This window comes from Aethalodelphis obliquidens, unplaced genomic scaffold (genome assembly GCF_003676395.1).
Source record: "Aethalodelphis obliquidens isolate GAN/ISIS:26980383/991018 unplaced genomic scaffold, ASM367639v1 scaffold50, whole genome shotgun sequence".
In the NCBI taxonomy this organism is placed as follows: domain Eukaryota; kingdom Metazoa; phylum Chordata; class Mammalia; order Artiodactyla; family Delphinidae; genus Aethalodelphis; species Aethalodelphis obliquidens.
Window position 1 is genome coordinate 4,037,283 of NW_020837994.1, and position 12,746 is coordinate 4,050,028.

The 12,746-nt window shown below is 50.9% G+C and overlaps 1 protein-coding gene across 1 annotated transcript in view; it reads left to right on the forward strand.

Moving 5' to 3' along the window:
• The window catches only part of MYO7A (myosin VIIA), a 61,518-nt gene that overhangs the window by 966 nt on the left and 47,806 nt on the right, over positions 1-12,746 (forward strand). The window contains exon 2 of the mRNA XM_027083268.1: positions 1,121-1,184. Within this exon, the coding sequence (XP_026939069.1) occupies positions 1,167-1,184 (18 nt within the window). The 5' untranslated portion in view covers positions 1,121-1,166. The remainder of the gene's footprint in view (positions 1-1,120; positions 1,185-12,746) is intronic.

A 12,746-nucleotide genomic window follows, 5' to 3' on the forward strand; every position in this document is an offset into this window, starting at 1 on the left:
TCAGGGCTCGGGTGTCAGGTAGTGTCATGGGCAGAGGATCAAATGCCCCAGCGCCTCTGAATGCACCTTGTGAAAAATTGATGCTCATCCTGGGAGGCAGGTAGGGGGCCAGAGGGGCCTCATGCCGGGGCCAATGGGCTGGGGCTGCTTTTGATCACCCCACTCAGTCCCACGAGTCCTTCCTGAGCTGTCCCTGTGCTGTGTGAGGTGATGGCTGAGCCCCACACCCTACCCTGTATCAACTCCCTCACTTTGGGAGCAGAGGTGGGGACAGACCCTGACCAGACAACAGACGCATATAGTCAGGGCCGGATAGAGGGAAATATTGGGGCTCTTGGCAGCCTGGGGACAGTCAGGGAAGGCTTCCTGGAGGAGGTACCATCTAAACTGAGCCGTGAAGCATAGGTGGGAATTTATTAGTCAGAATTCCAGGCAGAGGGTCCAGTGTATACAAAGTCTAAGAGGTATAAAAAGGGCCAGCGTATTTCAGGAAGAGTGAGTGCTGAGAACGGCCCAAGGGCAGGGGTGGGGAAGGAAGAAAGCAGAGAGAGGCAAGACTGAGCCGCATAGTGCTGGGCCTTAAGCGCAAGATGGGGGAGGGATTAGAGCCCCCATCCTGAAGGCCGGGGGTGCTCTGGAAGGGTTTTAGGCACGTCGTGTCATGAGCAGGTCATGTACAGCCTGACCCTCCTCTTGGGCCAGGCTGTCCCTGTCACCTGTACTCCTGGGGCAGCTCTGAGCTGGGTGGCCAGAGACCAAGTCCTAATCCTGAATTTGTCCTGTCCTGCTGTGTGACCTTTGGCAAGCCTTGGTCCCTCTCTGGCCCCTTTGCCCATATGTCCAGGGGAGGGGGCTGGACTTTCTACTTCTTAGGAGCCCTTTGGGAATCTCTGAATAACAGTAGTAAAAAGGGAGCTCAGCTGCTCTGGGCAGTGGAACTGGTGATGGTGGCAGAGGCTCAGGTCACGCAGGCTGGGCTGTGGCCAGAGGGAGAGAAGCCAGGGAGGGTTCCTCAGGGAGGAGGGGCTGGGGCTTTGGGAAGAGCCCAGGTGACCCAGCCAGGCTCAGTGCTTCCAGGGCTGGCTGGCTCAGAGGTTTGACATGGTCTCTCTCCCTGCAGAACTGTGTCTGGCCAGGCGGGCAGTAGGAGCATTTGACCAAGGACAATGGTGATTCTTCAGCAGGTGAGGACTCCTTCATCTTTCTATCAGGAATAACCCCGTTGGGTGGCTCATCCTTCCCTATCCCATATTCTCTTATCCATGTTCTTAGCTGTAGAATCCCCTCCCTAATCCTTTCTTCTAGAAAACTCCTATCTATGCTTCAAAACCCAGGTATGAAACTTTCCCTGACTCTCTCAGGGCCCATTCTCCCTGTGATGTGTCTGTTGGGGCCTCCCTTTCTCATTGCACTCACCCCACTGGTCAGAAATTACTTATTTATACACATCTCTGAATCCCCAGGTAGTCCAGGCAGTGGAACAGCATGTGCAAAGGCCCAGATGTAGAGAAGCCCTTGGAGAAAGGGAAGACGAAGTTGGCAAGTCTATTGAAGCCAGACCAGGAAGGGCCTTGAGCCTGACTGGGGAGAAGTGAAGGGGGGATGACGTAGCCAGAGCTACAGGCTCCGAGGGTAATATGGGGAAGAAGCAGAGGTGCTGCCCCCGGCTGAGTCCTCCAGCCCCCCTTCCTTCCCAGGGCCACAGTGGCCCCTGACCCTCAGCCCTTCCCCGTGATCAGCCTGAAACTCTAATGAGCTCCTGGTCTCCAGATTCAGGAATGTGGGCCCTGAGCCAGGTCGGCCTGGCACCAGGCCCTTGGGCTGGTAGGGGTGTGTGCTGTGGAGGCTTGGCCAGTGGCTTCATGTCCTCCAGGACCATGTGGGACCAATGGGCAGCCGTGCCCTGCAGCTGCGTGTTTGAGTGTGAGTTATGTATATGTGTGTATGTGAGAAGGCAGGCGTCAGGGCAGGATCAGGATAGACAGTCTTCTGTCCTGGGGCTGGAGGAGTCACCCCCTAGAGCCCCTCGGCCTGAGAGTCTCTTCAAAGGCCCATCAGAGATGGCCAAGACCAAAAACAGAAGGAAAAGTCACTGTCACTGAGTGTTTGCTGGGTGCCAGGGCCTGGGCTGCAGGCGGGGCTGGGTGGATGGGGACATTTGCAGACCCCAGAGGGAGGGCCTGGGCCACTCATAGCTCCCACAGCCGCTTTCCCTCGGGAGGCCTCTGACTTGCTGTCCACCCTCCTCCAACCAGCCCCCCTGAACGCTGGCCCATCTCGTCTGGCAGCCTCTGCTGGGAGCAGGTATCTGCAGGTGGACCTGGCTCTGCCCACCCCTCACACAGAAAGCACATTTCTGTTACTTCTTTGGTCCTGAATGAAGTCCCAGCTCTGGGGAGCCAGCCAGCCACGCAGCTCCACAGGCAGAGCCCGCAGCCCTGGGCTCATCTTGGGCTTTGCTGTTGATAAGTGTGCGGATCTGGGGCACGCACGTCCTTCAGCCTTCCTGAGCCTCAGTTTCCTCATCTGTAAAACGAGGATAAAAACCCTCCTTTCCCAGGATGGTTGCTGTGAAGATGAAATGCCATGAGGGGTTCAGTCAGAGCACTTGCCTTTCACCTGCCTACCAGGTCCGCCTCCTCCCGCCACGCCTTCCCTGTCCTGAAAGACGGTCGGTCTGCCCGAGCACTTGGTCCCTCTTCTGACTGACTTCTAAGTCCTCGCTGTGGCCACGACTCCCTTTGGGACCCTTCCCTCCTCTGCGCGCACTAGAGTCTGACCGCACGCCACCTTCTTCCCCTGCCTTCCTGGGGCGTCCTGGTGAGCCCAGAAATGGGGGACAGCCTTCATCCTGCTCCCCACGGCCTCCTCAGCTCCAGCGCCAGCACCCGCAGAGATGGAGCTCTGTGCCGAACGAATGAACGATTGTGATTTCACCCTCATTTTGTCCAAGGGTCTGGGACGAGCATGATACCTACCTCAAAGGGATGTTGGAGAACAAAATATCGTAACACATGTACAACGCTCAACCCAATGCTGGACACAGCTCAAAAGAGTTTAACGGCCACGGCGACCACTACTAAAATCATATCAGTAGTGTTCCTGTGTATGAGAATTTCCCATTCTTTTCTCTCTTTTACTTTACTGGGTATAAATATTTATTTGGGATAAATTATTTGAGGAGACCTCAGAGAATATGACGTTTCTTGCCCCGTGTGTAGAGTGGCCCAGTGTGGGACATATCAGTGACAGATACTCACCCATCCCTCCCTCATTCCCTCCATTCATCCATTATGCCAGCCTATCTGAGCCCCACAGAGTACCAGGCACAGAGAACACTTTCATAAGTTGTGCTCAGAATCCAAATCTCTTCATTATGAAAAAATGTTATTCATTTGTTGAGGGTTCTAATTCTTCAAAGGTAGCATCCACATTGGTCCTACTGTGTGCCGGGTACTCTCTATACATGATCTCATTTTATTGCCGTAAGGCTGTAGGGTAGGGATCTTTGTGCCGATATTGCCGGTGAAGAAACTGAAGCCCAGATAGGGTAATTTATTTTTATTTTTAATTTTTTTTAATTTCAGCTATGCTTTTATTTATTTATTTTTTAACTTCTTTATCGGAGTATAATCGCTTTACGATGGTGTGTTAGCTTCTGCTGTGTAGCAAAGTGAATCAGCTATACATATATCCCCATATCTCCTCCCTCTTGCGTCTCCCTCCCTCCCACCCTCCCTGTCCCACCCCTCTAGGTGGTCACAAAGCACTGAGCTGATCTCCCTGTGCTATGCAGCTGCTTCCCACTAGCTATCTATTTTACATTTGGCAACGTATATATGTCCCAGATAGGGTAATTTACACATGAGCTGGGGCAGGTCCAGACAGGATAGGGAGCCATGCTGGTGAGGGGGGGCAGCATGCAGGGAGAAGAGACCTTGGGAAGAGGCTGCTGTGTAGGGCACAGGGCTGTGGCACAAGGAGCAGGCACAGGGCTCAGGGGAGGAGGTCAGACTTCCCCTGCTGGGTGGCATTCACAGAGCGTGAGCTCTTTCCCAGGCACCCTGTGGTAGGCTGGGCAGACCCACCATGTTGATGGCTTTGGGAGTAGGTGGGAGTGTCTGGAGGTTCCTAGTGTGCCGGAAGCCACCTCCTTCAGCCAAGTACTCACTCACCCACCCAGCAAAGTGGCACTCAGCCCCTTCTCTGTACCGGGCAGGGCACAAAGGATACAGAGATAAACTGACTGCTCCCTGTCCTGGAGGAGTTTCCAGACCAAAGTGGGAGGCAGCTCCGAAACACAGCAAGGGTGCCCATGAGCAGAACCGTGATAGCAGGAGTCCTGGGGGTGGAGTAGGGTGGGAGGGAGCCTGGGGATGGGGGAGGCTTCTGCCCCGCCGGCGGTACGGCAGGGTGGAGTGGTGATGTCAGGGAAGGCTCTGAGGCTGTCGTGGTAGCCCCTCACATACAGATGGGTGGCTGTGGTCTCAGGAGGAGGGACTTGCCCCACGTTGCAAGGCTAGCTGGTGCTTGTGAGAACCCAGAGATCTGTGGTACACGTGACCCGCTTCTTTAGGACCTCAGGGAAGTCTGCTGTGCCTCAGTAAGATGTGATTTCTGGCTCTGTGGTGAGGCCAGTGTAGGGACTAGATGTACTTTGCCCAGATTCCTGGATCAGAGTGAAGTTTGAAGATAAATCTGTGGACTGTTGATAACAGTTGGGTTAAGTCTTTTATTAAAATATAATGTTCTTCTTTGTCTGTTGTAACAATTCCTGATTTAAAGTCCATTTTGTTTGATATTAGTACAGCCACCTCAGCTCTTTTTTGGTTACTGTTTTCAAGGAGTATATTTTTCTATCCTTTCACTTTCAACCTATTTGTGTCTTTGGATCTAAAGTGAGTCTCTTGTAGATAGCATATAGTTGGATCATGTGTTTTTTTTTTAAACCTTTTCTGCCAACCTCTACCTTTTAATTGGAGAGTTAAATTCATTTCCATTTAAAGACTTACTTCTTCCATTTTGCTGTTTTTTTTATATGTCATATCTTTCCCCTGTCAATTCCTCTATAATGACGTCTTTTTTTAATTGAAGTATAGTTGATTTACAATGTTGTGTTAGTTTCAGGTGTACAGCAAAGTGATTCAGTTATATACATATATATATATATTTTTTTTTCAGATTCTTTTCCCTTATAGGTTACTACAAAATATTGAGTATAGTTCCCTGGGTTATACAGTAGGTACTTGTTGGTTATCTATTTTATAAATAGTAGTGGGTATCTGTTAATCCCAAACTCCTAACTTATCCCTCCCCCACTTTCCCCTTTGGTTACCGTAGTTAGTTTGTTTTCTATCTCTGTGGGTCTATTTCTGTTTTATATTTAAGTGCATTTGTATCTTTTTTTTTTTAGATTCTACTCTATGATGCCTTCTTTTGTGTTTGATTTTTTTCCCCCACTCTACTGTTTTGGTTCCCTTCTCATTCATTTCTCTCTCTCTCTCTCTCTCTCTCTCTCTATATATATATATATATATATATATATATATATATATTTTTCCCCCCTAGTAGTTACTCTGGGGTTTACAATTAACACCTTACATTTATAACAATCTAGTGAGGGTTAACACCAACTTAGCTTCAATAGTACATGAAAATGCTGCTCCTATACAGTTCCATCACTCTCTCTTTACAGTATTATTGTCAGAAATTACATCTTTATACACTGTGTGCCCATTAACATAGATTTATAATTGTTATTTTATGCATTTGTCTTTTAAATCACATAGGAAAAAAAAGAAGTGACAAACCAAAAATAACAATAAGGCTGGCTCTTATATTTACCTTTGTAGTTACCTTACTGGGTTCTTTATTTCTTTGTATGGCATTGAGTTACTGTCTGGTGCCATTTAATTTTAGCCTGAAGGAATATTTTTGGCATTTCTTGCAGAGCAGGTCTATTAGCTACCAACTCCCTCAGTTTTTGTTTATCTGGGAATGTCTTAGTTTCTCTTTCACTGTTGAAGAATATTCTTGCCACATACAGAATTCTTGTTGGAAATGTGGTTTTTTCCTTTCTGCATTTTAAATATATTATCCTACTGCCTTCTGGTCTCCATGGTTTCTGATGAGAAATCAGCAATTAATCATATTGAAGATCCTTCATATATGATGAGTCACTTCTCTCTCACTGTTTTTAAGATTCTCTTTTTGTCTGTCTTTTGATAGTTTGATTATAATGTGTCTCAGTGAGGATCTTTTTGAGTTTATCCTACCTGGAATTTATTGAGCATTTTAGATGTGTAGATTCATATCTTTCATCAAGTTTGGGGAATTTGGAGTCATTACTTCTTCGAATATTCTTTCTGCCTCTCTCTCTCCTCTCCCTCTGGGATTCCCATTGTGCATATATTGGTCCATTGGATGGTGTCCTGTAGGTTTCTTAGTCTCAGCTCATTTTTCTTAATCCTTTTTTCTTTCTGCTCCCTAGCCTGGATATCTCAGTTAAGCTATCTTTGGTTTGCTGATTCTTCTTTCTGCCCTTTCAAATCTGCTGTTGACCCCTCTAGTGAATTTTTCATATCAGTTATTGTACTTTTCAACTCGAGAATTTCTATTTGGTCCCTTTTTATAATTCCTGTCTCCTTATTGAGCCTGTACTTGGTGAGATGTTGTTCTGGTTTTTTCCAGTTCTCTGAGCATATTTAAAACAGTTGATTAAAGTTTTTGTCTATTAAGTCCAGTGTCTCGGCTTCCTCAGGGAAAGATTCTATTAATTTCTTTTTTTCCTATGAATGGGCCATGTTTTCTTGTTTCTTTGTAGGTCTCATAGGTTTTTTTTTGTTATTGTTGTTGAAAACTGGACATTTTGATTACTATAATGTGATAACTCCAGAAGTCAGATTCTCCCCCTCCCCGGGGTTTGTTGTTACTGCTTATTGTGAATTGTAATTTTGTTGAGTGACTTTTCTAAACTATTTTGTGTGTGTGTGTGTGTGTGTGTGTGTGTGTGTGTGAAGACTAGATTCTTTGTTGTGTGTGGTCACTGAAGTCTCTAAAACCCCTGGAAAAAACAACAAAACAAATAAAAACAATCTCAGACTTTGCAGTTGGGCTGTGTGTATGTGGGCGCATGACTTCAATGCTCAGTCAGGACATTTACAACTCTGAATTAGCCTTCACTCCCTGTCTGCATGGAGCTTGAGGTCAGTCAGAGGTGAGAGCTTAGGGTTTCTCATACTTTTTCTGAACATTTGTCCAACCCTGGGTGTGTACGTGGTCTTCTAGATTCCCCAGTATATGCTGAAGCTTTTACAAAGCCCTTTTTCCCTGGTGCATCTCATTCCCCTGCCTTTCTTCCAGGCTTTTTGGAGTGTCTATTGTTCGCTCCAACAGATTATTTTTTCCCCCAGGTGGTAGTTCATTTGCCTTTGGATGTTTTTGACCAATGCCCTCCATAGCATAGCTACTTCTCTACCCTGGGGTCCCTAGTTAGGGAATAAAGACAAACCTTTAGCATTATTCCTTCAGGGGCCCCCCAGACAGGTTAAAACCATCAAAATTCTTTGATAAAAAGGTCTGTTCTGCTCCCTCTGACCCCAAAAACCCACACCAGGGATACAGGCTGCCATCCTCAAGGTGGGGGGTGAGGGAGGATGGGTAGGTTAAAGTACCACAAAGCTCTCCTGTGGGGTTTCAGTCATCTTCCTCTTCCTTAAATGTTCAAATGGTTACTGTAAACCTTTACATATTTTCTAGAGTTCCAGTAAAGTTGACTCTGACAATTTTTGCTATGTTTTTTGGTGTTTCTGTAGAGTTCTTGGCAGACTTCTCTACTCTTTGCTGATATCACTTGCTGATGACAACTGGCACAGTTATTTCCTGAAAACTTTTCTGTTCCAGCTTGCTATGTATACTTGGATAGGTCCTTTTGCCCCTTCTGAACCCCAGTCTTCCCATATGTAATATGGGTGGCCAGAATTGGACCAGATGGTGGTATGGTGGAGGTGACAGCAGCACTATGGGTGTGAGGCATGAAGGGAGGAGAAAAGAAGGTAGTGAGGTGTGGGGACCAGGGGGCACATAGCTAAGTGGAGCCTTGGTGGCTAAGTGGGGGCAGGGAAGAGTATGGTGGAGGTGGAGCATTCCTAGCAGAGGACTCAGCATAAGCAAAGGTAGGAGGCCCTGTCCTGTGTGGCCAGGCAGCAGGAGACAAGGCTGGGGGAGCAGTGAGCCCTGGCTCTGGGAGAGAGTCTGGTGTGATGCCAGAGTGGGTCCCAGGGGCATTAGACCTGCCTCCCAGACCTGGTGTGCAGCCACCTGCAGGGAGGGGACCTACTCCTAGGCTTCATCTCAGGGGTGGCCTGGGTGCAGGGTGTTGAGTAGTGGGTCTGGGTCAGGGAGGCCCAGTCTCTCAGTACTTTACTAGGTCTCTCTCATGGGGCCTCTCTCCATCCACCAGACTTGTTTCACCATCTCTTCCTCCTAACCTCTGCTTCTCTGTGCTTTGCTGTTTTCTTTTCTGGAACACCCTTCTCCCTCGTATCTGCCTAAATAATCACAACACCACAACAACATGACTTGCTCAGTTAATAATAACTAACACTCACACAGCATTTGCTCTAACAGGCACCGATCTGAGTGAGTTACACACGACCTGTTTAACCCTCACAAGCACCTAATGAGGTACTGTTATCCTGTTATCCGACAAATGAGAAAACAAAAGCACATGGGGGTTGAGGAACTTGCCCAAGGTCACACAGCATGTGAATGGCCTTGTCACCATTGAACCGGTGTTGGCTCCAGAGTCCAATCTCATAGGAGCCATTCTATCCTGTCTCTCCAGGGTTAATCTGTCCCTTATCTGGTGGTACCATCCTTTTCTGTGTCTGGGTTTGTCCACCCCCAGGCTGGAAGCTCTGAGGATGGTGTCCCCTAAGCTTTAGCCTGAGCCTGTGAAGGTTTTTGTTTTTTTTAAATTTTAAAAATATTTATTTATTTTTGGCTGTGTTGGGTCTTATTTGCAACATGCACGATCTCTCGTTGCGGTGCGTGGGCTTCTCTCTAGTTGTGGCGTGCAGGCTCCAGAGCACATGGGCTCTGTAGTTGTGGCATACGGGCTCTCTAGTTGTGGCTCTTGGGCTCAGTAGTTGCGGTGTGCTGGCTTAGTTGCCCTGCAGCACGTGGGATCTTAGTTCGTGGGATCTGACCAGGGATCGAACCCATGTCCCCTGCATTGGAAGGCGGAGTCTTAACTACTGGACCACCAGGGGAGTCCCTGTGAAGGTTTTTTAAATAGACAGATGGAAGGATGCCTCGAAGCCCAACTCTAGCACCTCCCTGGGTCTGAGGGTCTGGTTCCTGTCCCCACGGACTCTCCTAGGAGGGTGGGCAGTGGTAGGTGTGCTTGTTCTCGGCTTAACTCTGGAAAGGACCCCTTCTGAGAGCAGGGCCCCTGAGAGGGCACAGGAAATGGGTGGGAATCATTGCCGACAGTCATCTGTGTGCTGGGTGGCAGAGCGCTGGGTCCTCGAGGCTGGAAAAGGGGGGGGCGGCGTGTAGAAGGAAGCCCAGGTCCAGAGGGGCAGCTCCGAGTTCTGTGTGAGGCATCACTGTCTCCTTCCTTGTCATTCCCTCTGCTCCCCGCTGTGGTTTGCTCCTCCAGAACAGAAAGTTGGGTCTTCCGGGATTTCAGGCAACGCTGAGGGCCAGAAATGAGACCTTGAAGAGAGAATAGGAGAAAAGAGGGGAGAGGATAAAGATAAGTAGGGAGAGAGGAGGAGGCAGGTGTAGGAGGAGTCATAGGGCCTGGGCATTCCACGCCTTCTGGATGGGACAGTGGCCACTGTGGCTTGCAGCCCAGCATGGACCCAGGCTGGCACCCAGTCCTGTGTGGCTGCCAGGACACAGGAGCCCAGCTTGGCACCCAATGTGGGGTGAGCTCTGAGCCATTAGGGGTGACTTGCTGTCCTGGGGAACGAGGGGACGCCCCTCCTTTAGGCCTCAGTGCCTCCTCTTTGACCTGGAGATCACCAGCTGGCTGGCCTCAGAGGCTGGGTGAGGACCAGAGACTCTTCCACGGCTTTCCCCATAAAGTCCCCTCCCAACCTCAAGGCTTTTATCTGCCCTCATTCCCCAGAGGCAGCCAGTGGGCCAGAAAGATCTTTGACGCACCTTCCCTTTAGTCTTAAAAAATTTACGAAGTTTACTGTGTTCCACTCCATAACATCCCCACGTTTCTTTCCGCAGAAAACATACTGATTTTCTCCAAAACTGCGGTCAAGGTGAGGTTCCAGGTGCCTCGTTTTTGCCGAGGCCCCGCATCTCGTTTCCTGGGTGCCGTTCGCAGAGGTCCTGGTGAGGCGGGCCCGGAATCCCCGACGATGTTGGGTGTTGGGGTCGCGCCAGGATGGGAGGGGGCTGGGGCGGCGCGGGCGCCCCCTCCTCGTTCCCGCCAGCGGGCGTCACCTAAGCCGCCGTTGCCATGGGCCCGCGGCAGATGGCCGGGTTTAGGGTTCCCCGGCGGGCGGCGCGCACGGGATTAGGTGAATTAGGGAGCTCGAGACGTGTTGCCACCGTAGCCGCCGCTAGGCCCTCCGCGCCATGGAGCCCCCTGCCCATCCCGCGGACCCCGCCAGCCCCGAGGACGCCGCTGACCCCGGCGACCCTGCCGAGGCGCGCGCCAAGCAGCCGGGCAAGTGGGCGCTGTTGCGTAGCCTGAACCAGGCGTTGAAGACATACGCGGTCCTGCCGGTGAGGCCCGGGTCGGGAGGGGGAGGACGCGCCCCGCGGACCCGGTCCTGGGCCTCGGTTTCCCCGCCTGTCTGGAGCCAGGCGGGCCGCAGGGTCGCAAAGCCCCAGGGTGCACGCACACCTGAGCCCTCTGGTGCCGCGCGGCCCTAGACGCCCGGCGGGAACTTGGCCCCCAGCTGCCCCTGCCTGGGCGGGGAGCTTGTGCAGCTGGAAAACGGGAGGTGGATGTGCCAGCGTTGGAAAGGGGCTTCCCTGCCCTTGCCCGGGTCCAGAGCAAGGGATGACTCCAGGTGCACGGAGGGGGCTCGGGGAGACGTTTGTGGACTGGCTGACCGTCTGGTAGAAGGAAAGCATGGCCCGCGGGTCCCCTCCTCCACCGAAGATTAGCAACCAGACACTTCCTTGCTCACTGGCGCCCCTGGCAAGTCAGCTGGCCCATCTTTCTCACCTGTGAAAATGGGGCTAATGTAACCAATGTCCCGGAGTGGCTATGAGGATAAGTGAGGGTGGGGGGAGTGTCCTGAGACAGACTCCTTTTCATTGCACAAACGGGGACTGAACCTCAGGCCCTGCCCCAGAGGAGGAAAGAGGCATGTAAGGCTAAGGCCCTGCGGGGAGTTGATATTGATCTGATCCTGGGCTCATGCCTAGGAGGGAAGGTGGTGGACATCAAAGACAACTTCCCTTTGCATGGGTCTCTCATCTTCACAAGCACTGACTCCTTTCCTGTTAAGGTTGTTGAACTCTAAGGCTCAGAGAGACTGAAAGACTTACCCAGAGTCACACAGCGTTCGTGGCAGAACTGGGACCTGAACCCAGAACTCTTTACCTTGTGTTCATTGTGGATGTGGGCCAGCTTCCCTGGAGGAAGCCCCCACTAGGGTTGTGGTGTACCCTTGAGAACATTTAGGCAAAGCCATCTAGGAACTCACCGTTCTGGGGCTGGGAACCACTCAACTGACAGCAGAGAAGCTGGAACTTGCCCCAGGTTACACAGCCACACAGAGGCAGGTGTCTACACAAATGGAACTTTTGATTCCGGGTAAGGTCCCTAGTGGGGCACCCCTCACAGTCGAGTGGTAAGAATGGGGCCAGATACAGTCATGGGCTGCCTGGAATCGGCTGTGGGGAGGGGCTGGTGGGGTTAGACCTGAGCCCAGTGCCCCTTTCCTCTCCTCCCCTCTCCTGCCCCTCAAAAAAGTGTCATGTTCTTTTACATCTTCCTTCCTCTGCTCCTTCCTTCACGCATCCAGCGATTCCTGACCTACCCCATTTTGGGTTCAGGCTCTGCCCTGCAGATGCTCACAGTCTCATCAGTCACTGATTTGATGAGTGACTATGGCCAAATCCCTTTCTCGCTTTCGGCCTCAGTTTCCTCACCTGTAAAATGGGGACCCTTACAACACAGCTGCATTCTGATGCCCCAAGTGCTTTCCATGGGACCATGGGAACTGTCCCCCTCAGAGGTTCTCAGGCCCCAGATTCCTCCCTGAAGCCTCTTAGCTGCCATTTTAGCCTCTTTCCTCGAGTTCAGACCAAGAGAAGAGAAAGTTAAGTCGCCACCCTCCTGGTGACAGTCCTTGGCTAGGAGGGTTCTAGACATTTCTGTTTGCTTTGCTGCCCTTAGCTGGAGCGTCCAGTTTGCCTTTTGGGTCCACAAACCATCTTCAGCCAGGGACCCTATCAGTGCTTCCTTTCTGCCTGCAGAGCTGGGTTCAGGGTGGGGCCCAGGGGATGTAGGGAGAGAGCACTGAATTTGGAGTTTGCCAGGCGTGGGCTTCATTCCCAGCTCTACCACAAAACACCCGTGTGACCTTGGGCATGTTTCTTGACCTCTTTGAGGAGATGGGGTAGAGAGAGAGTGCCCTGCCTAAGCGCTGTCATAAGGGTCAATGAGACAGTTAATTACAGGGAAGCATGGAAGTCACTACCTGGCCTGTTGCAGGGGTATTGAGTTTGCATAGAGCAACGTCCTGGTGCCACTGCCCGCCACC